Consider the following 25,104-nt stretch of genomic DNA (forward strand, 5'->3'; position numbering starts at 1 on the left):
ATTTTTAGTGGTCCCACTGTATTAATATATGCTTTGCCTGATTAAAAACACACTGTTTACTAAGCTATTACACTGATCGCGAGCAATTAAGTCTTATTCATTGAGGAATTCTGTTCTCCATCTCCGAAGATATTCACCAGATCTTCATCAAACTAAAATGGGCCACCTCTGAAGTATGATCTACTAAAAAAAAGAATTATCAAAATCGGTTCACACTTTTCGAATTGAGAACCTCCTCCTTTTTTTGAAGTCGGTTAATAACAAAACAATATTGACCTGTATTGAAGGTTTTGACATTTTCCTGCAATTGTAGCCTTGCACAAACTTCTAGGTCAGATAAATACTTAGATGCTAAATTGTCGATTTGTATGGATAGGAGCACGGAAGACATCGTGGACCGACTTAACAAGATGGGTTGACATCTGATGTAACTTGGTAGGTACGTGTATTTAATTTCGGTTAAGTTTTGATAAACAAATAATTATTACGTACCTACACCATAAAAACCGGCCAAGTGCGTCAGTTTTGCCCACACAGGGTTCCGTAGCTTGGACATTAAATAGGTTATTTGCTTAAATATACAATTTCAAAAACAGCAATGTACTTTACAGACAAACTTAGCTAAGCGATCACAAATAAAAGGCGTTTGCTTTTTGTTTTCATAATTTGTGTGGTGTGTATATTTTGTTATCTCTAAACCCATATTTTTTTATTTTCAGTGAACAGCGGCTATGAATCGGATAGAGAAGAATGGGGTAGCAGTCGGTCACAATTCTCCACGAGAGCCTTCGACAGCCTCGCGCGTCCTACCAAAATAGCGATGGCACTCACACTCAAAAAACCCCAAAGACTTGAACCAGCGCCGCAATATTTTCGCCTGACGAGTGAAACCAAGCCAAAACTCACCCCGCTGCCCTTCAGACCAAACAACTTCCTCCAAAGACCACCAAGATTACCTCGTCCCAATACAGATATCACGAGAAACCTAAGCACAGACCACAGAAAGTATGCATCGCTACAACATCTAGAAATCCCAATGAAACTTAGTGAACCCAAAAAGCAAAACGAGAAGAAAACTAATTATACAAATATCTCGAATAGAATAACAGGTTTGACGAATAAATTAAGAGATTTAGGTAATGGCAACACTATTGGCAGGTTCAAAGCACAATCTCACGGGGACGTAGCGAATTTAAAACCAGTATTGAAGGTGAATATGCATGACGGATCTAAACGATCTGTTGTAAGGACTTGCAGTGCTGAACCACCAAAGAAAGTTACGTTTAGTGCCTTCGCTACGGTCCAAGTAGTTTAGGATTAAAAGGTGGCATTTTTTTACTTCATACATTATTAGCTTGTGGATGGCCACTGTTGGATATAGGTCTTCCCTAATGAGAACCACCACAGCCGTTCCATCCAACTACCTCCCGCCAACCTTTTTATATTCTTCCTTTTTTGCCTTCTACGCGCTCTCCACTCTGGGACTTTTTGGCTCCAACAGCCAAGCATGGCCTGCCCACTGCCACTTCAACTTGGTAACGGATTGGGCTATGTGAATGATGTTGGTTCTCTCTCATTGCGGATCTTATTCCTCAGGGAGACTCCTAACATAGCCCTCGCCATAACTGAGCGACTTAGAATTTTTGGACGAGGCCGTTTGTCACTACACCCACATTTCAGCACCATACTTGAGCACGCGATGGGCCTTGATACACTGCCTAGTTACTTTCATATATATTTTCTAAATATGGATTTATTTACAAGATTACTCTATTCTTTGGCTGATTTTATTACCACTATTATACATAATTAGCTATAATTAGTGTCCGCGATAAGATTTTACATATCTAAGGATTTATTATCTGCAAAGTTCCATTGATCTTCCATAGTTCATTGCAAACAAGAAAGATTAATGCGAAAGAAAAAAGGAAGAGGAATCGCATTTTATTTATTTTATTTCCTAACGATTTTAAATTTTAAGTGAAGAAACGGGCCGGGATTTTGTTAATATTGTATTTAAAAAATATATGGCATTGGAAAAGTGTGATTACATTCTAAATATTAGTTCAAAGCAGAGGTTTGTCTACAGATTACTTAACTTTAACTATTAAGTTAAGGTTAAGTAGGTAATATTGTGTCTGTGTATAATTACTACGGAAATTAACTTTCGGGATAACGCGTCATAATTTGATACCTATCTCTAATTAAAAAAAATTCGAAAGAAAAATAAAACCGGCTTCAAAAACCACAAACACTAAAAAGTAAAACTTATTTTTTACTTTTTAGTGTTTGTGGTTTTTGAAGTCGGTTTAATTTTTCTTTTGAAAATTTTTACATAATATTATCATAATCGACTCTAATCTCTATGTCTTAATATCCACAGTGTACAAATTACAGACAACGTTTATTACTTTATTAATGTTGATAATAATTTGCAGGCATTTCTTTCAGGTATTAGTAGATACTAAATATAATGATAAGAATTTAATTTTATATTAGAGATTCTGATGATTAAAGAATTATTATTCATAATATTTTGTTGTACTTTCGCGAGACAAAGCCCGGATCTTAGCTTCCCATCGACGGCCCACTACTAAGAACAGGTCTCCTCTCAGAATAAGTAGAGTTTAGGTCATAGTTCACCACGCTGGCAAAGTGCGGATTGAAAAATTTCACACGCCTTGAGAAAATTGAAGAGAACTTTCAGGCATGGCGATTTTTCCTTCATCGTAAAAGTAAGTGATATTTAATTGCTCAACACGCACAAAGCTCCAAAAAATTAAGGTGCGTGTCCAGGATAAAACTCCCGAACAGTCAACCTCTTACCAACTAGGCTATCACCACTACACTTAGGTAAATTATGAGATTATTACAACAAATATTATTTACTAGCTGTGCCCGCGAATTCGTTCGCGTGGAATACTCTGTACGTTAAAAATGTTCGCCGTGATTCTTTAAATTGACATAACTTTTTTATTTATGAACCGATTGACATGAAATAAACACTAAATGTTAAGTAAAGCTTACTACAATATATTAGTGAAAACCGTATCTAAATCGAATAAGCCGTTTCTGATATTAGCGTGCACAAACACACAGAGAAACACAAAAAAAAAAAATACAATTTCGGGTTCGGCATCGATATAATAACAACCCCTGCTACTTTTTTTTATATATTTCCATTGTACAGACACCACTTTTCTACAATTTTATTATATGTATATAGATTATCATTCGTGTCATTGATAACACGAATGATAATAAATAATTTGTAATGAATATATTATTTGGGCTGCATATCAAATTGCATACCGAGAAGTGTGAGACCCACTCACGAAGTTTAAAGTTAATTTATAATTTAAAACTTCTGGGTCCACCACTAATAGGATCGATCGCTTTTTTTCATAGCTCATCTTAACTGTAGTAGAAAAGAGTTCAACGAGCTAAAGTCGCAAAATCAAGTGAATGATTTTCGCCCACATTCCTAGACTTGGCGATATACACACTACGGCATATTATTGTTAATTATTTTGTACCATTGATTTTAGAAGCACCCTGTTATTCTGAGTTATGTACCTATCCGTGGTGGAAAGGCAGTCTTTTGTTCATAATACCTATGTATATTTAGCCCTAATTCGCACGAGTGTTAAAAAAGCGTTGCGTTAAAACACGGTGTTGCGCTGAAAATACAAAGTGCGCGTTAAAAAAGCGTTGACGTGTGAACAGATACTTGGCAATGCATTTGTTCTACTTGAACACTTTTTTAACGGACGTTAAAAAAGCTCTCGTGCGAATGAGGCCTTAGCTAAATTTTTAGGTACAATAATATTATAGAATGCATTTGTAGTTTGCAGGAAAATTTTATTGTTTTAAATGTGCAATCGGTTTTTTTAAAATATTAATAAATGTGTGGACACACTATACTACGCTACAATTAATAACAAAAGTTCGTCAACGCCATGCCAATATCATGTATTGTTATGCAATGTATTTACGTCAATATTGTGACCAATTATTATTATTTTTCATGGGTATTTTTTTATTTATGTATTGTACTCTGACTAAACAATTTTTTAATGATAATTAAAAACTACTTAGGTGTGTATAATATTATTTGAAGTTTTCTAAATTCTGAGCTTAAATAATGGGTAGGCACTGGCAGATATTCTTTTAAAATCACACAATGGCATAACATACAACAAAGGTCAATAGGTATTTATATCTCAGATGATTGTTATCTTATATAAATTATTATATTATATTTAAATTATTATTAGATGCCCCAAAGACTGGAATGGAAGTTGAAATGCCACCAATCTTTTATAGATTGTTGTCGGTCAGTTTCGGATATATATAACCTAAATAAAATAATACTTAAATATTTATTTTATTACACAAAAATAAAAAATATATTTAATTCATATAAATCTGGCTAATAATTTACTAAATACTTACGTATTTCATTAACAATGATATCTAAATATTTAAAATCTATCGGAAGAAATTAATAATAAATTTATCCGTAAATTGTCGATAAGTTACTTAGCAACATTGTTATTTGTCAAAAATTTTATGGTACTTACTTGAAAGATACTTGATCCTTGTCCTTTTCGATAAAATATACAGCTACGTTGCTTAAGTAACTTATCAAGAGATTACAGATTATTATCAATTTTGGCCATAATATTTATGTACAATCGATTTATTAAATAAATGATTTATTATATAAAAAAATAAGTTATGGGTCATTAATAATTGTACCTATCTATCTGGAATAAAGGTTATTTTTAAGGTAAGCTGCGAAAATACAAGTGGAGCAATATTCATGTGAATCGTATCTCACTAATAAATTAATAATATTCAATCTAAACTTTAATTATAATAAAATTGCCGCAATAAAGTTCTGAAAGGTTACCTTAATATTGTAGTCTGTTGTTGTTGTAATATTTAACTAAGTAATATTTAGCAAGAAACAGTTAAAAATTATTTTGCTATAATCCGCCAACAGCAAATTAATTATAGCAAAATAATTTTTAACTGTTTCTTGCTAAACATGAACTTCCGCAAAGTAACGCCTGATTCTATCCAATAAGTTATATTTTGTTATATTATTTATTTATTATTTATATAATATATTATTATTTACCTACCTACTTCTTGTTTCATTTATTCTTTTCGAATAAGTATTATGTATTGCAGGAAGTTTCAAATAAAATATAATGCATAAATGTCATATGTCTAGGGGCCCTTTATAGAGTTAGATGTAATATTTTAGAAATTTTGTATTTTCTAAAATAATTGAGTTTTTATTTCATAAGCTTTGTATGATTAAACTCTCGGTTCCTAGTCGTACTATTCTTTAAATATTTAAATCCAATAGTAATATATAAATATCACTTTTTTGATTATAATAAGTACACAAATATTATATTTTGTATTAAATGGGATATTATGTCCACAATGGTGGCAATTTTATTTTGTCTCGACCTTGTACATATAGAATTCTCACATTACATCAAAGTATTATCCATAAATGTACTTCCATGTAAATGTACCCATTAATTGTGTAAAATGTACCCATGGGTGCGTTTTACACAAGAACAAGACCGTTACATTTGGTCTTGGTTAGACCTTGATTCATCAAAAATAATTAATTTGTACCTAAAAATAAATTTTTCTTCTTTATTTTTTAAAATACTTAGTTGTATATTCTATTTACAGACAAGTAACATAAGTGAGTGAATAAAGATTGTACCAAACATAACTTTACCACACGACAGACCAGGGGGTACCGGTCTCAGTTTTCATAAGTATATTTCATCTTGTACAATAATATCCATGTATCTAATGTAAGTATATAGTTATGTTAGATTCCAAAATACCTATGTATATTAAAAGTTAAAACGTAAAATTAAGGAAGGCCATACCATAAAATGACGAATATTTACTCCATTATGGCCATACTAATATCGCTCGTGGGTGAAATTAATTGTAAAACCTTGATAATAAAAATTTTGATGTGTAAATTAAATTTGATAATAAGCCTAGTTCTGAGACTTGTTAGCTGTTGTAAAAATGAATAGGAAGATATTTTAAATGTACCTACTTAATTTATAGTGTAGATCTTCTAGCATAGGTGTATAATATTTACCTAGTGTTATTTTGTTGTTGTTTTCTATATTCTTGTTTTTAAAATCAATAAAATTGTTTGTCTTGAAATATTTACTTACAATTATTTATATCTCCTAGTATACCTACCCATAACCAAAATTAATATTCGATTAGATGCGAAAGTTTAAATAGTAGGTAGGTACCACCCATATCTACCACCTACCAGGTTTAGGTTACATAATAATTACAATAAAACATTTTTAGGTTTCTTGCTGGTTCTTCTCGGTGGGACCGGCATTCCGAACCAGTGGTAGATTTTTTTGATTCCAAACGCACTTGTAAAAGTCTAATTGAATAAAAACACTTTGAAATTGAATTTGAATTTGAATTTAAGGGCGAATAGATACCTACAGCAAAAGTTTTTTTTTAATAGATGTGACCAAATATTGCTATTTTTATGGATATTTTAGGGTCTCGAATTCTAATAAAGCAGATTTTTTAAATGGCACCTATCTACTTGATGGTATTCATGTAGATTTACAAATGTAGGAATGAATATCTTTTTTATCCCGTTACAAGTTCACGCTTGACTATGGTCTCACCTGATTAATGATGATGCAGTCTAAGATGGAAATAGGTTAACTTGGAAAAGTTGGAAAGTATATTAAACTCGTACCTCTTATTGGTCTATCTGTCTGTCTGTCTGTCCGTCCGTCGTGTCTGTCAAGAAAACCTATAGGGTACTTGACCTAGAATTATAAAAATTAGCAGGTAGTTAGGTCTTATAGCATAAGTAAAGGAATAAATCCGAAAACCGTAAATTTGTGGTTACACCATTAAAAAAAATTAAAATGTGTTTTCAAAGTAAGATAACTATACCAAGTGAGGTATCATAAATGAAAGGGCTTTTACCTGTACATTCTAAAACAGATTTTATTTATATTTATGCATAATAGTTTTTGATTTACCGTGCAAAATGTCGAAAAATTACCCGAGTACGTAACCCTCGGTGCGCGAGTCCGACTCGCACTTGGCCGGTTTAGGTTTATTATATAGGTATTCAGTAATGAAATCTGATTGCGATCGCATAATATAGATGCACCTATTTAATATTATGTAGGTAGGTACGTAAGATATATATTTTATCACAAAATGCAGTATTATATAACGAGTTATCTTAGCAAAACAATGTACTCGTAAATGAAAATCGTTATCGACGTAGGAATAATATAAGCAAAATAAGTAGGTATTGTTTTTTATCGTTGCAGTTTTGCGAATGGTCAGTACATAGGCTAGTCATACGTAGCTGTTAACAATTTGAGTACAGTCGTCTCATTGCCAAGGTAAGTTTTTATCTTGTTTATTATTATTAGATATTTAGGTAGGTCCTAGGTATTATTTTTGGATTATATTATTAAAAAATCCGTCAGATAATAAAATAAATTTACGAATAAAAGGTCTATAACTATTTGAACATACTTATCTACTACATGACTTAGTAAGTAAGTCTATTTATAGTTAACAAAAAATAAATTTTAATTTTTTTTATATGGAAAGTTGCTAGTTAAATTTTTGATAAAACATCATAAAAGAACATACACACACACACACCCAAACATTGCACTTCCATAGTCGTGTAGAAAACTAATTATAAAATTGAGACCAACGAATAAAATCTACCATCACAAGTGTAAATTAAAAATTTATTACACCCCCGACAAGTGAAGGTTACAGTAACTAGAAAAGAGCTGAAAACTTTCAAACGGCTGAACCGATTTTCTTGGATTATAGCCTAAGAACACTCTCCATCAAGCCACCTTTCAAAAAAAAAAAAAACTAAATTAAAATCGGTTCATTAGTTTAGGAGCTACGATGCCACAGACAAATACACAGATACACACGTCAAACTTATAACACCTCTCTTTTTGGGTCGGGGGTTAAAAACCGTGAGTGAAAGCAGTGGGTAGTTGTAGACAGTAACTGTCTACGAACAGACCCTTGTTTTTTTTTTTTTGGTATATTGGTGGGAACAATAACCAGAATCTTAGAGTCAGAAAGCTTATTACCTACTTTTTATAGCTTTCTTACCAACTCAAATTGTTACAGTCACCATGTCGACGTCAAGTGCCTTCAAGTCCAGTAAAATTGTACCCGATGTAGTAGATTCACCACCCAAAGACATCATAGAGGTAACGTAACTTTACACGATTTATGGAATGCTACATAATATAAGAAAATGACTTTCTTGACCTATCCTAACCGTATTTGAAAGCGGTGGAAAAATTGATAAGATTGATAAATTAGTGTGCCTCTAGCGAATTGCACATCAATGGCGCTTTTCTACCCGAGATGAGTCCTGCATCCATATAATGCCGGAACGAGTTACCTATACATAAATCCTTTTTAATAATCCCTACGAATTTGCATCTTTCTGACTCAAAAAATATTTAAATAGATATAAATTGGTATAAGTGGTACCTAATTGTTATAAATTGGTAGGTTCTGACGCATTGTCTAAGGGTCGATTTCACCAATGTAAAATAAGTCTTATCTGAGAATAAATTTAATATTTAGCAGGGTTTCAATACAAAAACTGTCAATACGCCCAATTTATTCCTCGGTTAAACGTCACTCGACGTTGGTGAAATCGGCACTAAGCATAATAATATTAAGTTAACAATCGCATATCTATATTACTTTAACTTGGCTAAGAATTAACACTCATATGATGAAATTATGCTTACTTCGATGTATTGCCAAAAAATTTGCATGGCTAGGCAAATTGTGTCTAGTCCTGAGCGTATTAAAAATATCAATATCAACTCATCGCCAACTCACTACGGAAAACGGGTCTCCTCTTAGAATGAGAAGGGTTTGGCCATAGGTAGTTAGTTTACTACGCTGGCCAAGTGTTGGCAGACTTCATACATTTTTGAGAACATCATTGCATGTGCATTTTAATAAGAAAGTTAATATCACTTGTTTTAACGGTGAAGGAAAACATCGTGAGGAAACCTGCATACCTGCGAGTTCTCCATAATGTTCTCAAAGGTATGTGAAGTCTGCCAAATCCCACTGGGCCAACGCGGTAAACTATGGTCTAAACCGAGACCCGTTCTCAGTAGTGGGCCGGTAATGGGTTGATTATGATATATATGAACGTAAATTGACAAATTCATACCCAACCTTGGTCGTGAGACCAACATAGGCACTAAGCCCCGAAGCTCATTCAAATAGATTTCCATAATTTCAGCTTAGTTATCCAAGTGGAGCGAAAGTCGAACTTGGCAACGAGCTCACGCCGACCCAAGTCAAAGATCAACCCACAGTATCTTACACTGCTGACCCCGACTCATTCTATACACTTATCTTTACTGGTGAGTAAAAGACTTAAAACACATTTACGCTTGAATTTTTTATTATAAGAGGACGATTTAGACAACATTTAGGTATCATATTCAATCCTTTTGCAAGATGACACAATAATATGTTGTCTGAATGACCCTCGAGCCCTTATTTTGAACACGGCCGATGATTTTCAAACCTTTCATGACTTTCAAATCATACAGAACAGCATTTTCGCATAAATTAATATTATGAGGAATTAGGAATGCCTTGGAGCAGGTTTGTAGATTTTTCTTAAAAAATTATGGACGGCTGCCCTTTCGGAATTCAGTTCGTTAACTATTTAGGCATTAATTTAATTATTTATGCTAACTACGATTGCTTGTGATGTGCTTCTTGCGGTGGATAAGTACATAAAATTATTATCTCTGAGCAATTTATAACACAGCGTGTTTTACATAGACTAGCAGGAGCTGTCATAGCTTTTTTCAAAATTTCCTCTTGTTTAGATCCGGACAATTATGACGGTCCCGAGCTCGTGTACCGCGAGTGGCACCACTGGCTCGTGGCCAACATTCCCGGGAACAACGTGACGAAGGGCGAGGTTCTGTCCGGGTACATCGGCTCCGGCCCCCCAGAGGGCACGGGCATCCACCGCTATGTCTACATACTGTTCAAGCAGCCGAAGAAACTGAGTTTCGATGAAAAGAAGCTTGATAATAAGTAAGTTTTTTACACGACTTGAAAGAAGCCTCAACAGATTTTTTGAAGCTACTAAACGAGACGTTTGGGATGAGGACTTAAATGGAAATCGAACGGACGTGACTTCCCACTGGCTGGGTAGCGCGCATTGTTGCTCACGCGAGTGAGTTCAATCCAGTTCGCTTCTGTCGGGGCCCTGACGATAATATCTCACGGTTAAAAACAAAATAGACATGGTCTTGGCTGTAGCCTGCAACTCTTTTTTGTTGATTTGTCCTTCAATCACGTCGAAACAGATCATTATTACACATCGGTATTTTTTGCGTGGACCTGGAGAGTGACCTTAGAGCTACTTTCAACCTTGGAATATCAAGGCGTTCTCACGGGTTTCTAAAAACTAAGTAAAACAGGTTGCAAATTTTATAAAATGCCATTTTCTCTGTGGTATTAAACTATCAAACTGTAAATCGTCAATAAATAAAGACTTTATTTATTTAATACTAATGCAGTATTGGATTTTGTTCAGGTCGATCGACGGCCGCGCCGCCTTCTCCACAAAGAAGTTCGCCGAGAAATACAACTTGGGGGCACCGGTTGCTGGCAACTTCTACCGCGCACAATTCGACGACTATGTACCACAATTGTATAAGAGCTTGGGAGCCTAAATCATATATTACTTAAATAAAAATTAATAAAATATAATAAAGTGTTTTCATCCCATCTATTCGAAAAGGACGACTTGGTTTCCCTTTAAGTGCACCCAAAGGTGGTGTTTTAAATAGTTGAAAATATTCAACTACCAGCAATAAAGGCTATAATAAAAAACGGATGAGCGCTTGGATAAAAACTTCACTACCGAACCAGTGGTAGATGCTTTTCACGATTCAAAAGAACTTGTAAAAGTCTAATTGAATAAAAATATTTTGAAATTTGAATTTTGACTATTTATTTATAGGCCCATACCTACATATTTTTTTTTTTTTACTTTTTAGAGGTTTTGTGTCGAGGGTTAGAATTTGGCTGGATACTAATACATAAAGGTGCCCACGCACTCGAACTGAACTGCAGCGGAACTGCGCGTCGCGGCAGCGCCCCGCACGATATTCTCTCCAGCCACGACGCGCGGCAGTAACGCGCTACGCGCGCTACGCTTTAATGTTGTATTGGCCGGATAATAACGACCGATATAATAAGAAAAAAAAGCTGATAATCGTCAGACGGCTGAATAGATTTTCTTGCACTATAGCTAAGAACACTCTCGATCAAGCCACCTTTATAAGTTATAACTAGAAAAAAAAAACTAAATCAAAATTGGTTCATTCGTTAAGGAGCTACGATGCTACGGACAGATACACAAACACATAGATACACAGACACACAGAAACACAGATACACACGTCAAACTTATAACACCAAACTTTTTGGGTCGGGGGTTAATAAAACAATGTATAAAACGCTTCTTTATATACTTATTATATTCTTTAATAAAAATGCAATTAACAAATAATTAAATAAAAGAACAGTTACAGGAGGTACATTTAACAGTTTGAAAAAGTAAACCCTCATACCTCAACAGAATTCTGTTAGGTACCTAGTACTGCAGTAGTCTGGTATGTAGTATAATAAGTACCTACTTATTTAAATATACTAGGCTTCTTAGCCAAAATCGTGGCCTGAAGTTCATATAGCTCTTGAAGTGCCTGGAAAAATATAAACATTATTGAGTAGGTACTAGATAATGCCCGCGACTTCGTCTGCGTGGATTTAGGTTTCTTAAAAATCCTGTGGGAACTCTTTGATTTACCGCTATAAAAAGTAGCCTATGTTCATCGTCCGTCCCTAGGGTTTAACTTGTAAGCTTGTAGTTACTCTGTAATTTTCATCAAAATCGCTTAAGTGGATGGCCGGAAGCTAGCAGAGATTGCTATAAGCAATGAGGCCGCCTTTGCACACAATTCTATATTGTGTTCCTTTACATGTGTTTTTGTGTGCAATAAAGTCTTCTATCTATCTATCTAGCAGATATTATGGGCAGATACATTTTCGAATGTATATTAAGCATTAAGTAGGTATAAGTATAATAAGTATTATGCATAATTAGTACTTATTATAATAGAACGAGGGAATAGAAAGTCAGCGATCGATTCTCTTTCATCGTCAAGGAATTTTATCTCAGGTACACGTTTCTTAAGCGAGAAAATAGTCGATAGCTAGTCGCTTCTTCCTCGGCGGCAGCACAACTGCCGTTACTATACTCTATCCACGGAAAGGAGTTAGTATAAGACTTTCTCTGTTACGTTATCCCATACAAACGACAGAGACAGCACTATACTAACTTCTATTAAGAGCAAAGTGTGAGCCAATTGGCTCACACTTTAATTTACACTTTAATTTGGTTGGTAATGATTGCAATTCTACGATATACGAAATATTACGACCACTACGACTTTGTAGCTGTCAGTTTTCGGTTGTCAAAATAGATTAGGCACTTACCTCGGGAATAATCTGTAAATAGGATTCGCGCATAAAGTTTCCAGCTATTGGATCGCCTAGATTAAACTTCGCGGCAAATTTGGTGTAAGAGAATTGCGGCCGACTGAGAATAGGACTGAAACAAGCAAAGTTAAACTTGAAACACACATGAGAACGAGTGCAAGGGGCTTCACCAGTTGCTTTAAAAGTTTCCCTAACCAGCGCTCAACCTACAGAATATATCTAAACCTATTGATATATATCCAATACATGCTAGGACTTCGTCTGTGGTGGCGTTTGCTGGCGCGCGTGTTGTGACTTTTTGGAGTGTTTTTTTTGTTAAAACTGACTGGAAAGCGCTCTAAGGGGGTGCCGTGCGTATGTCGGCGAGCGCCGGCACAGACGGGGTCCATACTTGTATAGTTTAGCTAACTTGTTACAAATAACTACAAACTTGACATTGGCTAATCATTGTAAAAGCCAGACGATAGAGAAAAAAAAATACATGCTAATTAAGTTAACAGCTTCAAAATATAGTACCTATGCAGTTAAGTAAATAGTTTAGGAATTACGTGCGGGGAATTCAATATGTGAAGCATTTTGGGGCTCGTTAAATCGTAAACTACAGTTTTTAATGGTTACAGAATACGCAATGATTTTAAACATTTTTTTTCAAAATTAAAATACACCTACCTACTACGTCTACGTCTGTGTTGCGGTAACAAGTTTCAACTTTACATCTATAAAAGTTTATTTTTAAAATGGCTCTGAGTATGAACGAACAGACAGACGCACATACAGTTACACGAAACTACTATGGGTTTCTCGTATTCAAATTAAATTGGAACTACGTTTGTATGGAGCGAGTGACGGAGAGACCCCTCTTAATGGAACTCTAAAAAGGATGCGTAATAAATTGCAATCCTACGGTAGGATTGCAATTTATCATAAGATAAAAATACAATAGCATAAAATTTGTGCATAACGTACGAACCTCAGATTTGGAAGTTGACTTGGATCTATTGGTCCATTTTGCTTGAAGAGAAGGAAAATGTATGGAAACCCATCAGGGTAGGGTACTGGAGGGAAGTATGTTGAAAACGCTACCCCCTTGCTGATGTCTTGACCGGGAATGTTCGCAACACCCCAATGGATCAATTGTGTTAAAGGTGGCACAAAGGAAGGTGGTAAGTCTGGCCCTGTAGAATGTAAAACACATCTCTTAATTCACATCATCTGACCCGCCTAGCTTTCCTCGTGTAACAAGATAAAGTTCCAAACTAAAACCGACAAAGCGCTGATTTTTTTAAATTCAGGTACAAGTTAGCCCTTGACTGCAATTTCAAGTGGTAAATGATGATAAGATGGAAGCGGGCTAATCCGGAAGGGGTATGGCAATTAACAATGTATAATTTCATTAAAATCACAATTATTTTTCGCTTGATATATTTTAATATTATACTACTATCTAATATACGCGTGGATTACACAAATTTCAAACTCTCTTATGGGTTGAATTTTTAAATTTCCTTGCACGTCATAATAGTTATCTGCATGCCATTTTTAATCCGAATCCTCCAGTACTTTGAGTTGGGCGTTGATAGATCAGTCAGTCAATCATTCAGCTTTATATAATGTTTAGATGAATGAGGAAAAACTAAATCATTAGTGTTTCCGAACCATCCACTGCTATACTTGCTCTCTACCAAAAGTACTATTTACCTATCTACTCTGTAGCCAACCTACAGGATATAAATTGGTTTGAAAATAATTGTAGAGTTAAGTTTACCGAAAAATAAAAGCGTGTAAAGATCGGCATCATTTGCTTCGTAGGACACCTCCGGTTGGTTCAACGTCGTCAGTGGTTCTACCGTAGTTCCTAGATATATCGATCTGTCTAAGTACTTCACCTGCGAAGCCATACCAAATACATTATTAAGTCTTGCTCACTGAACTGCGTGCGTCTGTGCGCCTGCACGGGTCTGCAATCTGCATCGAGCATTCACTCGACTATATGAGTAGGTATACGAGTACAGTGATCTAAGTTCAAATGTTATGTAATTATATGATATTTTATTAACCCCCGACTCAAAAAGAGGGGTGTTATAAGTTTGACGTGTGTATCTGTGTGTCTGTGTATCTGTGTATCTGTCTGTGGCATCGTAGCGCCTAAACGAATGAACCGATTTTAATTTACTTTTTTTTGTTTGAAAGGTGGCTTGATCGAGAGTGTTCTTAGCTATAATCCAAAAAAATTGGTTCAGCCGTTTAAAAGTTATCAGCTCTTTTCTAGTTTTCTTGTAGAAAAGAAGGTTAGATAACCCTTAGGTTCATATTATGTCTATTGACAAATGTCAAGCTGTCGAGATGGACGTTGCCTAGATACATAATTATTTATTTGAAAATGATGTTTTGGAAAACTTAGATACTTTGGATCGTAGGCGTGGAATAGTCCAAAGAGTATGTAATCACTATGGAATAGTCTAAGAAAATAGGTTCAGCCGTTTGAAAGTTATCAGCTCTTTTCTAGTTACTGTAACCTTCACTTGTCGGGGGTGTTTTAAATTTTTAATTTACACTTGTAGATACTCACTGTAATAAGATCGGTCGGTGGCTTAACTACAATGTTACGCACTATTTTGTCATTCATAAAAGCCTGAGCAACTGCGGATTCTGCGGAAACCGCAAATAAACCAGCCTCTACTAGCAAAATCGTCAAGCAAATGACAAAATACATGGTGAACTGTAACAAAAAAAAACCTGGTCAAATGCAAGTCGAACTTGTGCACTAGGGTTTATCCGTACCTACCATCGTTCAAGATATAACATTTTTTTTTTAATTTTTACTGCTGCCACTTTGAATTTTTTTATTATTTGTTGTTATGGCGGAAATAAACATTCTGTGAATATTTCAACTCTCACCTATTTGGTACGAACTGTACCTAATAGACAGAGGGTTGAGATCAACCTGCTGACAGACAGACGGACGCAAGGACTGGCGGAAAGTGGAATCTTAGTAATCTAATAGAGTCCTGTTGACACCCCTTCGGGTAGGTACGACACCGTAAGAAGTTGATACCAAATAAATCACTGGACCTCACCTCTTATTACAAGGGCAGGACCCAAAAATTTAACCATACGAAATTGTGTGCCATATGGCACCGCTAGGCTATAATGGATTAAAACACACGGCTTTCCACTCATTTCAACTGAGAAAACCACTTAAAAGTGCCGTAGTTATTCTCTGCCCGTTAGTAATGTCCGTCTCGGATGCAAGCTACCTACTCTCCGTACTCTGTAGACATGTTACGTACCCGTCGAAATGTGGATAGTCCGTGAAAACGCAAAAGACGGATGAAATTGAAAGCAGACGCACTTTCGTATTTACAATATTAAGCACTTAGGTACCTATGAAGTATGGATTATAATTAATAATAATAATTATTATTAAAATAGATACCTACCTAATTTTCCACCGTTCCAACAACCACGTCTAAGATATGCCGAAAAGCGAAAACGAGTGCTTAGTGCATTAACTCCATTTCAGAGCATCGTGTTTTACTGTATAGTAATTAAAGCGGTTATCAGTAATCGTGACAAGGGAGAAATTAATGGCTCACAACTATTATTATCTTTTGACTATGGCTTCTAGTAGGTACCTTTTTTTTTTTTTTTTTTAAATTATATAGACTAGCGCTTAGCTGTAATCAGACCTGCTAGCAAGTGATGATGCAGCCTAAGATGGAGCGCGCTTGCCTAGAAGTTGCCTATTCACTCTTGACTTGAAAGTACCCATATTATAGGTGGAAGGGAAAACTGACGCCGGAAGGGCGTTCCATATCCTAGCGGTTCGATTAGGAAAGAGGAAGCAAATCGTTTCGTACGTATTCGAGGAATTTCGACTACGTACGGATGCAGACCTTGACGATGCCTGGCAGTATCATCCTCACAGGTTTATATAAAAATCTTTACTTGAAAGGGTCCAGTTTAAGAAATTAGCTCTAGTATCGACTAATATGTCAGAATTAGTCGATACTACATACGATAGAGCTAGTTTCTTAAACTGGACCCTTTCAAGTAAAGATTTTTATATAAACCTGTGAGGATGATACTGCCATTGTCGCAATTAAAATACCACAAGCCTACGTTGTTGTATTAGTTTACAAATTAAATTTGAATTTTGCGGGTTGGCCCGTCGCTTGCACCTTCTGTTTGAAGTTTCAGTTAAAACGAGACAGATTTAATGGTATAACGCTGTCTCGTTTCAACAGTGTCTTAAGTCGAGCAAGGATAAAGCGCACTCTATAGGTACTTACCTGAGCAGACGTTCGCCTTTCCTGTTATAAAGTTACCGATTATTTTAAATGTAGGCTTACTTTACCATATTAATATACTTAGATTGTTTGTACAGGTGCCCATTTATACACTACTAGCTGACGCCCGCGACTTCGTCCGCGTGGATTTATGTTTTTCGAAATCCCGTGGGAACTCTTTGATTTTCTGGGAAAAAAGTAGCCTATGTGCTAATCCATCTCAATCCGAATCTATCTCCATTCCGAATTTCAGCCAAAAACTTTCGCTTTTATAATATTAGTGTGATGTAGTACGTAGCTACCTAACTAAAGAACTCGCGTCTCGCCCCGACTTCGTACAGGCTACGGAAGGTAATGTGTTATACTAATCTATTAGAATCTTTACTAATAAATAAAATTGGAGTGTCTGTCTGTAATTTCGAAATAACTACCTCATATTAAGCTCATATGGTTATTTGAAGGATACCAACACTGAATCACATGTTTTTAAAATTTTTGTCTGTCTGTCTGTTTGAAAAGGCTAATCTTCGGAACGGCTTTTTTTGAACCGATTTTGACGGGGTTTTCGCAGACAAGTAGAGGATTGACCAGGGAGTAACATAGGGTACTTTTTTAACCGATTTTCAAAAAGGGAGTTGTGTTTTTCTACCTATGTACAGCGAAATCACCGAGATTTCTGAACCGATTTGCGTAATTTTTTTTTAATCGATAGAGGAACTTGGCGACATTGTTTCATAAAAAATTTGGAGTCCAACTCCTCAATCCTGATGCTGCAGGGGATCTGACCAATCCACGCGGGCGAAGCTGCGGGCATCAGCTAGTACATAATATAAACCTTTCTTCCTAGTAAAAAAGATAATAATGAAACCCGTACTTACCAGATACAAAAAACTGTTTTTAATTTCTAGATAAGTTAAGTAGGTTATAATATCGAGCTTGCTCGCATTAAATTTTTCCAAGGAAGGTAGATATTTATTCTACAGAAATCTCCTATTACATTTTTTTAAATAATTAGTTAGGTATAATGTATGGAAAATTTGTTTGATTATTATTATTATCAAATAATGCTGAAACAGTTTTATGTAGGTAGATATGTCTCATGCAAACATCGTTAATTTTCCACGGTAGGTCATTGCTAATTCTATAGTTTACCTAAGTATTTACTTACCTACTTAATAACATACCTATCTATCATACGTATTATGGTAATAATTCATAGTCAAATACTTTTTGTAAAGTAGACACCTATACATATATTTATTTTCAGGGTTCCGTACCAAAATGGTACAAAGGATTCCTTAAGTAGGTACCTAAGTAGTAACTAAGTAAACCCGTCTGCCCGTCCGTTCGGCACACATGCTTATTTCCGTAACTATACTAATGCAATCAATATAAGAATTGGTACCAAGTCTAAATATAGGTATACAGGTGATTGGCTGATTTATCAACGTACAGCTCAAACTACACTGGCATGCAGCTGATAGGTAAACATGCGTTTAAAGGTTGTTAGAAAATTCACTGCTACCTTTTCACGGCCCAACAGTTTAACCGATTCAGACGACATTTGGCAATCCCTGTAATTGACATAGGCAACTTTTTATCCCGAAAAATCAAATAGTTCCCACGGGATCCTTAAAAACCTAAATCCACGCGGACAAAGTCGCGGGCATCCTCTAGTCAAATATATACCTATATTTCCCAACTACGGAACCCACAGTGAGCGAATCTGATCTATCAGTCGGTTATTTATCTTCCGTTCATGTGTTGAAGGCCATACTTTTATCATGGTTTGATGTTCAACCTAGATTCCCATGGTTAGTATGGATTAAAAAAAGGCAACCTAATATGGTTGGATTGGAAATAAAAAAATCATTTGATACAAAATTCGAATAAATGACAGATGAGGATATACTTGTTCATACCTGGCAACCACATACCTAGTTGCGCATAGGAGATAGTAGGCACCATTTTTTTTTTAAATCCTTGAGGTATATTATTCTCTCGGGTTGATGCTCCCCTTTCATAAATAACTAATCAGGGAAATTGTTTTTGACCCCTGACCCAAAAAGAGAGGTGTTATAAGTTTAACGTGTGTATATGTGTGTTTGTGTGTCTGTCTGTGGCATCGCAGCTCCTAAATGAATGAACCGATTTTGATTTTTGTTTGAAAGCTGGCTTGATCGAGTGTTCTTAGCTATAATCCGTTCGGATTATCAGATCTTGTCTAGTTTTCTTAATAAACCGCTTATTATTATCATCCGACCAATACATATTAGTATCCAGCCAAATTCTAATATCGGGGACGAGTTAGCATGGTACTGCGTAATCTGCTTAGGTAGGTATATATAACACGATATGTTTTTTTTTCTCTCTCGTCTGGCTTTACAATTAGCCAATGTCAAGTTTGCAGTTATTTGCAACAAGTTAGTTAATAAACTATACAAGTGTGGACCCCGTCTGTGCCGGCGCTCGCCGACACACGCACGACACCCCCATAGAGCGCTTCCCAGTCAGTTTTAACAAAAAAAAAAAAAAACACTCCGAAAAAGGCAGAGCACGCCTGCCAGCTAACACAAACACAGACGAAGTCCACGATATGTATATATTACACGATCTATTTCAAGCTATTTTCGACCTCCTGATAAGGCAGAAACCTTAGACTAATAAAGAAACTATTGAACCAAAACACGTACAATTTGCATATCTAATAGACCATTTTTGAACACTTAGGTACTTATAATCTAAAATTTCATGAAATTAGGTAAACGGCTGTTCAACTCAAGTGTTTACTGACTAGTTACACCTACTATAATTAAAGTAAAATTTAAAAAACCTCTAAAAAGTTAAAAATAATAGGTATGTATTGGCCCTTTAAGTTTAACATAATTAATTATTTATTAATTAACATAACTAAATAGTAAAACTTTACATTATTATGTCGCGTCGGGGGACCGCTAAGTAAATAAGTAAAATACTAGAATGCCTAAAAATGATAAAGTAGTTACAAGTATTTATGATGTTGTAAAAAGAATCATGATCAACCCATTTCCGCCCCACTATTGAGTACAGGTCTCCTTATCAGAATGAGAAGGGTTTAGGCCATAGTCTGCCACGCTGGCCCAATGCGGATTGGCAAACTTCACATACCACTGACAACATGGAGAACTCTCAGGCATGCAGGTTTCCTCACGATGTTTTCCTTCACCGTTAAAGCAAGTGATATTTAATTGCTTAAAACGCACATAACTGAAGAGTTAGTGGTGCGTGCCGGGGATCGAACCCCGACCTCCGATTAGGAGGCGGACGTTCTAACCACTAAGCTATCACAGCTTACAGCTGTAAAAAGAATAGTCGCGGTCTAATTACCAATAAGTATATTAAACTACCATGACTTCTTTTACACCAAAAACCGCGGATTTTCAACGGATTTATAGCAACTTAAGGTTTTTATTCCTTGGATCCTCGAATGAAATTTTTATTTTTGTGAGAGGGAGCACTTTAAAACAACCAATTTTTTATGTAAGTAATTTTATTCAACTTAAGTATAATAACAATAATCTAACAAGTTTTTAACAACATTTCTTAATTCACTACACATATTTTAAAAATTATAATAAATGCGAAAGTGTGTTTGTTTATTGATTTGTACACGCTGCAACGCAGCAACACAACGCAATTTTTTGCCTGAATATATTTACATCCCAACCTGCTTGTATAGGATGGGCACGTAGTCATCGTACTCAGCCTGGTAGAAGTTCCCGGCGATGGGGTCGCCCAGGTTGTACTTCTTGGCGAACTTTGCAATGGAGAACCCTCCGCGTTTTTCGGCAGAGCTGAAAGAATTAGTATCGGCATATAAAATACATAAGCGATTATCCTCGAACGCACAGTGTAGGTTCCATCAATCAGATCACGTCAATTTACAATGCGTTCGAGCGCATTGTGAGACCTCATAATAATATGATTGTGAATACGGCCGTCAGTTAGCGGATGGAGCGCAAGCCCAGCACCTGCGGGGCATCGCGCCATACCATCGGCGTTCGCCGGACAAGATAGGTCTGCCACGTGGCCTGACTACCTGACTTGACACCATTGCTTCCCCGCCGCTGGCTGACGGGCGCTCGCCGGAACATCGTCGGTGGGTTCGACCTCGCCGAGCGGCGGGCGTTAGCCTCATGGACATACCACGCCGCCGCAGTAGCCGATCGCTCGCGAACACCGCGGGCTCGATCGCACTGCCGTGCGGTCATCACCGGACATGACAATCCGGATTTGACACCCCGACCAGTGGTACAACCCCATGCCCCGCCCGCCGTCGCAGGCGGCGTAGCCACCACTGAAGAGGGCCATTGCCCTGAACAATCACCCCGGGACCCCACAGGGTCCGCGTGGACGACCTCGAGACGAGTTAGTCAACTTTCCGTCATAAAGCTCATTGCTAAAGGTCGGGAAATTTTCCTTTCCACTGGCTCAGCTGTAATACATACTTGTTGGGGAGGCGTGGCTCGTCGAAGTCAATCTTCCCGGGCTGCTTGTAGACCAGGTACACGTAGCGGTGCAGGCCGGTGCCGGGCGGCGGGCCGGAGCCGATGTAGGCGGAGAGCGTGTCGCCCACCTCTACTTCGTTCCCGAGGATGTTACAGACCAGCCAGTGGTGGGATTCTCGGAAGGTTGGCTCCTTGCGGGATGGCGCATCCGGGTCTGGAAAAAAAACAGCCAACGCCTTGTTTTTGTAAGTCGGTTAAAAATATAAGGTAAGGTAGGCATATTCAGTGGTGGAGACGAAACGGTATTCTTCAAAGAGTTTCAACATGGCGATCCCTCGTGGAGCTACCTATATTAGGTATAACTAGCGCCATACCTTTATTTATGGAACCTAGAAATTATACTCATACTTTCGAATCTATTATGCTGTAGGTAGGCCTACCTAGTACCTACCTAGTGTTATAAATTACTTAGCTTACCAGTCATCACCAATGTGTAAAAGGTGTTGGGGTCTGCTAGCCAACTAACTCTTGGGGCATCCTTCACTTGAGTTGGCGTAAGCACGTTTCCATTATTGACTTCCGCGCCGTTATTAAATTTCACCTGCAACAATCAACAAGTTTCGGCACTTCTTAGGTAGACTCCAGGCTGTACCGTTTGGAAATACTATATGCGATTTACTAATGTGATAGGTATGACCGAAAAAGTGCAGCCCGAAAAAATCCTACGATATCCTGCCTGTCACCAAAAGAAATGAATGCGCAAAATTTTACGCAGCGTACTGACTCAAGAAGTTTTAAGTATTTTAGCTTTACTTACCTAATTTAAATTTTTTTAAACACCACTTTTTTAAAACATACTTTTTTCGACAAAGAGATCAACAAGAAAGACTGACAAACAGGAACGCAAGTTAATGTTGCATTTACCATCCAGTTCTAATCTACTTATTTTTAAAATTTCAACTTTCAAGCCTCTAGCTCATCGGGAAGTTAGTTCAGATTCAGATAGATACAAGTTAGCCCTTTACTGCAATCTCACCTGGTGGTAAGTGATATGCAGTTTAAGATGGAATCGGGCTAACTCCGAGGGGGTAGCTATGGCAGTTTTTATTAAACCCATACATACCCCTTTGGTTTCTACACGGCATCGTACCGAAACGCTTAATCGCTTGGCGGCACGGATTTGCCGGTAGGGTGGTAACTAGCGACGGCTAAAGTCTCCCACCAGACATATTGCAAGACTTGCGCCGAACAGACGAACAGATCAACAAGAAAAAGATGTTCATCTCACCGTGACTGAAGCCTGTGGCGCCCTCGGGATGACATCAGGAACCACACCGTTCGCCTCGAAGGATTTCGCAACCGACGACATGGCTCAAGCACACTAAAATTTAATTCAATTTATTTTCACGAAAAGCTTACAATTTGAAAACTTCTCAAATGCTAGACAAAAATTTGATTATTTAAACACTCGTAACTACTATGGTAGCTAAGTATCTTGTGTTACGTGTGTCGTCATCTTCCTCCGAACCAATATACGATGTTTCTAGCTTATTATAATATACAGTGAAAACCTTATATAACAACATAATGACGTCATTCATAACGCTTATAATGGCCAAAGTGTGTGTCCCAGCTATTTGTTACAGCTACTGCATTTTTAACCGACTGCGGCAAAACCAAAAGGAAGGGTTATGATTTTTTCGACCTTTCAATGTTGTTATAACAGATTTTGACTGTAGATCATAATTACCTTCAATTTATTTACTTACTACCTAGTAGGTATCTAGTTAATAATAATAATTCATTAATAGCAATTTTGTACATTATTATTAAAACCTGACGAGAAATATAAAAAAAACTTGCTCGGAGTGCGCCACTATTATGGTCTATGATCACTAAGATGGTTATTTATAAGTAGGTATTTAGGTAAATAATTAGTTCCACGGGTTTTCCTCAATATGGCGAGGTATTTTATTTTTCTGGTCAGGCGCTGTTAATTTGTTAATAGTTCATCATCATGATCAACCCATCATCGCCGGCCCACTACTGAGTACGGATCTCCTCTCAGAATGAGAAGGATTTAGGCCGTAATCCATCACGCTAGTCAAGTGCGCATTGCCAAACTTCACACACCTTTCAGAACATTATGGAAAACTCTCAGGCATGCCGGTTTCCTCACGATGCTTTCCTTCACCGTTTAAGCAAGTGATATTTTAATTTTTTTAAACGCACATAGCCCGTAAAAGTTACGAGGCAAGTGTATTATCTATGGTAAGAGGTGCGTGCCTGGGATCGAGCCCCCGACCTCCTGAATAAGAGGCGGACGTCTTAACCACTAGGCTGTCCCGGCTCATTTTAGTTATCCATTCCTAATATTATAATTGCGAACGTGTGTCTGTCTGTCTGGTAGCTTTTTCCAGCCCAACAGTTTAACTGATTTTGATGATATTTGGTACAGAGTTAGCTTACACCCCTGGGGAAGGACATAGGCTACATTTTATCCCGGAAAATCAAAGAGTTCCCGCGGATATCCGTTCAACCAATTTATATGGGCACTAGACGTAGTTAAGATGCGTTCCGGAAATTGCCACAGGCAACTTTTTATTCCGGAAAAGCAGAGTTCCCACGGGATTTTTATAAAAACATAAATCCACGTAGACGAAGTCGCGGGCATCCGCTAGTTAGATATATAAGTATAATTTTTTCCATTATAAAATAATCAAGATGCATGTTAAAAGGTAATTACTATGTTGTATTAAACTATGTTACTATGTTGTATTAAACTATGTTACTATGTTGTCGGAACAGCGTGTTTAGGTGGCTTGTGATGTGTAATATTTAGTGTGTTTGTTATTGCAGTTATGTGACTTTTTATTACAAACAAATAACAGTGATGGATGATACGAATATCACCATTACGTAACGTGTTGATTATTGTTGAAATCTACATCTAAAACCCATTCTACAGTTCAAAATTGTTAATTTTAAGTTCTCTTACAAAAATAAAGAACTTACCTCACTTTCGGCTACTGAAAACTGGAACTTTTATTGGAACGCTTACCTAGGTAGGTATCTATAACATTAGTACCCAATTCTACAGCTAAATAAAGATACCTAATCACTTATCAGTTGCATACCTACCTACACTCACTGTACTGAGGCCCGTGGCAGATTCATCGGATAGCACCAGATAGGGCTGAAGGTCAAATAACTTTGTTTATTTTTAATAAATCAGTACAGTAATCACGGGTAACATTGTAAACGTGTCAATTATTGTGAGTTGATGGCTGGGAAAAAGAAATTTAAAAAAACCGCCTTCAATAACCACAAACACTAAAACTTTGTGGTTATTGAAGTCAAGGTTTTCTTGATTTTTTTTAAATTCATAATTTCTAGCGGCCCCATTGTATTAAAATATGCTATACCTTAAAAACCTACTGTTTACCAAGGTATCAAGGTACTCGCACCGATCGCGAGCAATTTACTCCTATCCATTGAGGAGTTCTGTTCTTCTTGGTGAAGATATTCATCAGATCTTCACCAAACTAAAATGACCTATGAAACAAAAAAAAAAACTATCAAAATCGGTTCATATTTGGCGGAGTAATCGCGTAACAAATATACAAAACATAGTCGAATAGAGGACCTCCTCCTTTTTTATGAAGTCGGTTAGT

At 36.6% G+C, this 25,104-nt stretch overlaps 4 protein-coding genes and 1 long non-coding RNA gene across 6 annotated transcripts in view; 2 read left to right on the plus strand and 3 right to left on the minus strand.

The window, feature by feature from the left end:
- Positions 1 to 2,205, plus strand: part of LOC123870808 — a 72,948-nt gene extending 70,743 nt beyond the window's left edge. Inside the window, exon 3 of the mRNA XM_045914260.1 lies at positions 720 to 2,205. Coding sequence (XP_045770216.1) covers positions 720 to 1,315 — 596 coding nt within the window. The 3' untranslated portion in view covers positions 1,316 to 2,205. The remainder of the gene's footprint in view (positions 1 to 719) is intronic.
- On the minus strand, positions 7 to 25,058 carry LOC123870829. The gene is made up of 3 exons (XR_006797155.1): positions 25,007 to 25,058; positions 19,598 to 19,615; positions 7 to 183 (listed from the first exon to the last, which is right to left on the minus strand). It is a non-coding gene; the product is annotated as an uncharacterized LOC123870829 (long non-coding RNA).
- Positions 7,371 to 10,834, plus strand: LOC123870825 (protein D3-like). Its single transcript, XM_045914286.1, has 5 exons — positions 7,371 to 7,454; positions 8,218 to 8,300; positions 9,365 to 9,488; positions 9,966 to 10,179; positions 10,685 to 10,834. The coding sequence occupies exons 2-5, from the start codon at positions 8,223 to 8,225 to the stop codon at positions 10,821 to 10,823; spliced, it is 555 nt and encodes a 184-aa protein (XP_045770242.1). The 5' UTR covers positions 7,371 to 7,454; positions 8,218 to 8,222; the 3' UTR covers positions 10,824 to 10,834.
- LOC123870820 (protein D1-like) lies at positions 11,611 to 16,189 on the minus strand. Of its 2 annotated transcripts, none has more exons than XM_045914278.1 (6): positions 16,095 to 16,189; positions 15,224 to 15,373; positions 14,420 to 14,540; positions 13,625 to 13,829; positions 12,652 to 12,766; positions 11,611 to 11,858 (listed from the first exon to the last, which is right to left on the minus strand). In XM_045914278.1, the coding sequence occupies exons 2-6, from the start codon at positions 15,365 to 15,367 to the stop codon at positions 11,793 to 11,795; spliced, it is 651 nt and encodes a 216-aa protein (XP_045770234.1). In that variant the 5' UTR covers positions 15,368 to 15,373; positions 16,095 to 16,189; the 3' UTR covers positions 11,611 to 11,792. The 2 variants fall into 2 exon arrangements, with proteins under 2 accessions (XP_045770234.1, XP_045770233.1); XM_045914277.1 differs by having other exon boundaries at positions 16,091 to 16,154.
- Positions 20,571 to 24,595, minus strand: LOC123870824 (phosphatidylethanolamine-binding protein homolog F40A3.3-like). The gene is made up of 5 exons (XM_045914285.1): positions 24,446 to 24,595; positions 22,719 to 22,811; positions 21,908 to 22,031; positions 21,431 to 21,644; positions 20,571 to 20,776 (listed from the first exon to the last, which is right to left on the minus strand). Exons 2-5 carry the CDS (start codon positions 22,797 to 22,799, stop codon positions 20,638 to 20,640), a joined length of 558 nt encoding a protein of 185 aa, XP_045770241.1. The 5' UTR covers positions 22,800 to 22,811; positions 24,446 to 24,595; the 3' UTR covers positions 20,571 to 20,637.
- Positions 25,059 to 25,104: the final 46 nt, after the last annotated feature.

This window comes from Maniola jurtina, chromosome 13 (assembly GCF_905333055.1).
Source record: "Maniola jurtina chromosome 13, ilManJurt1.1, whole genome shotgun sequence".
Taxonomy (NCBI): domain Eukaryota; kingdom Metazoa; phylum Arthropoda; class Insecta; order Lepidoptera; family Nymphalidae; genus Maniola; species Maniola jurtina.

What these genes read in the sequence shown, in the direction of transcription:
- LOC123870824 (XM_045914285.1), bottom strand. Translation starts at nt 22,799, where the DNA reads ATGTCGTCGGTTGCGAAATCCTTCGAGGCGAACGGTGTGGTTCCTGAT. An exon ending in TTACACATTGGTGATGACTG is followed by an intron (nt 21,645 to 21,907) that starts GTAAGCTAAGTA and finishes TTTTTTTTCCAG; the next exon opens with ACCCGGATGCGCCATCCCGC. An exon ending in GAGCCACGCCTCCCCAACAA is followed by an intron (nt 20,777 to 21,430) that starts GTATGTATTACA and finishes TAATTCTTTCAG; the next exon opens with CTCTGCCGAAAAACGCGGAG.
- LOC123870820 (XM_045914278.1), bottom strand. Translation starts at nt 15,367, where the DNA reads ATGTATTTTGTCATTTGCTTGACGATTTTGCTAGTAGAGGCTGGTTTA. An exon ending in CACCGACCGATCTTATTACA is followed by an intron (nt 14,541 to 15,223) that starts GTGAGTATCTAC and finishes ATGGCTTCGCAG; the next exon opens with GTGAAGTACTTAGACAGATC. An exon ending in AGTCAACTTCCAAATCTGAG is followed by an intron (nt 12,767 to 13,624) that starts GTTCGTACGTTA and finishes TGCTTGTTTCAG; the next exon opens with TCCTATTCTCAGTCGGCCGC.
- LOC123870825 (XM_045914286.1), top strand. Translation starts at nt 8,223, where the DNA reads ATGTCGACGTCAAGTGCCTTCAAGTCCAGTAAAATTGTACCCGATGTA. An exon ending in CACCCAAAGACATCATAGAG is followed by an intron (nt 8,301 to 9,364) that starts GTAACGTAACTT and finishes CCATAATTTCAG; the next exon opens with CTTAGTTATCCAAGTGGAGC. An exon ending in GAAAAGAAGCTTGATAATAA is followed by an intron (nt 10,180 to 10,684) that starts GTAAGTTTTTTA and finishes GATTTTGTTCAG; the next exon opens with GTCGATCGACGGCCGCGCCG.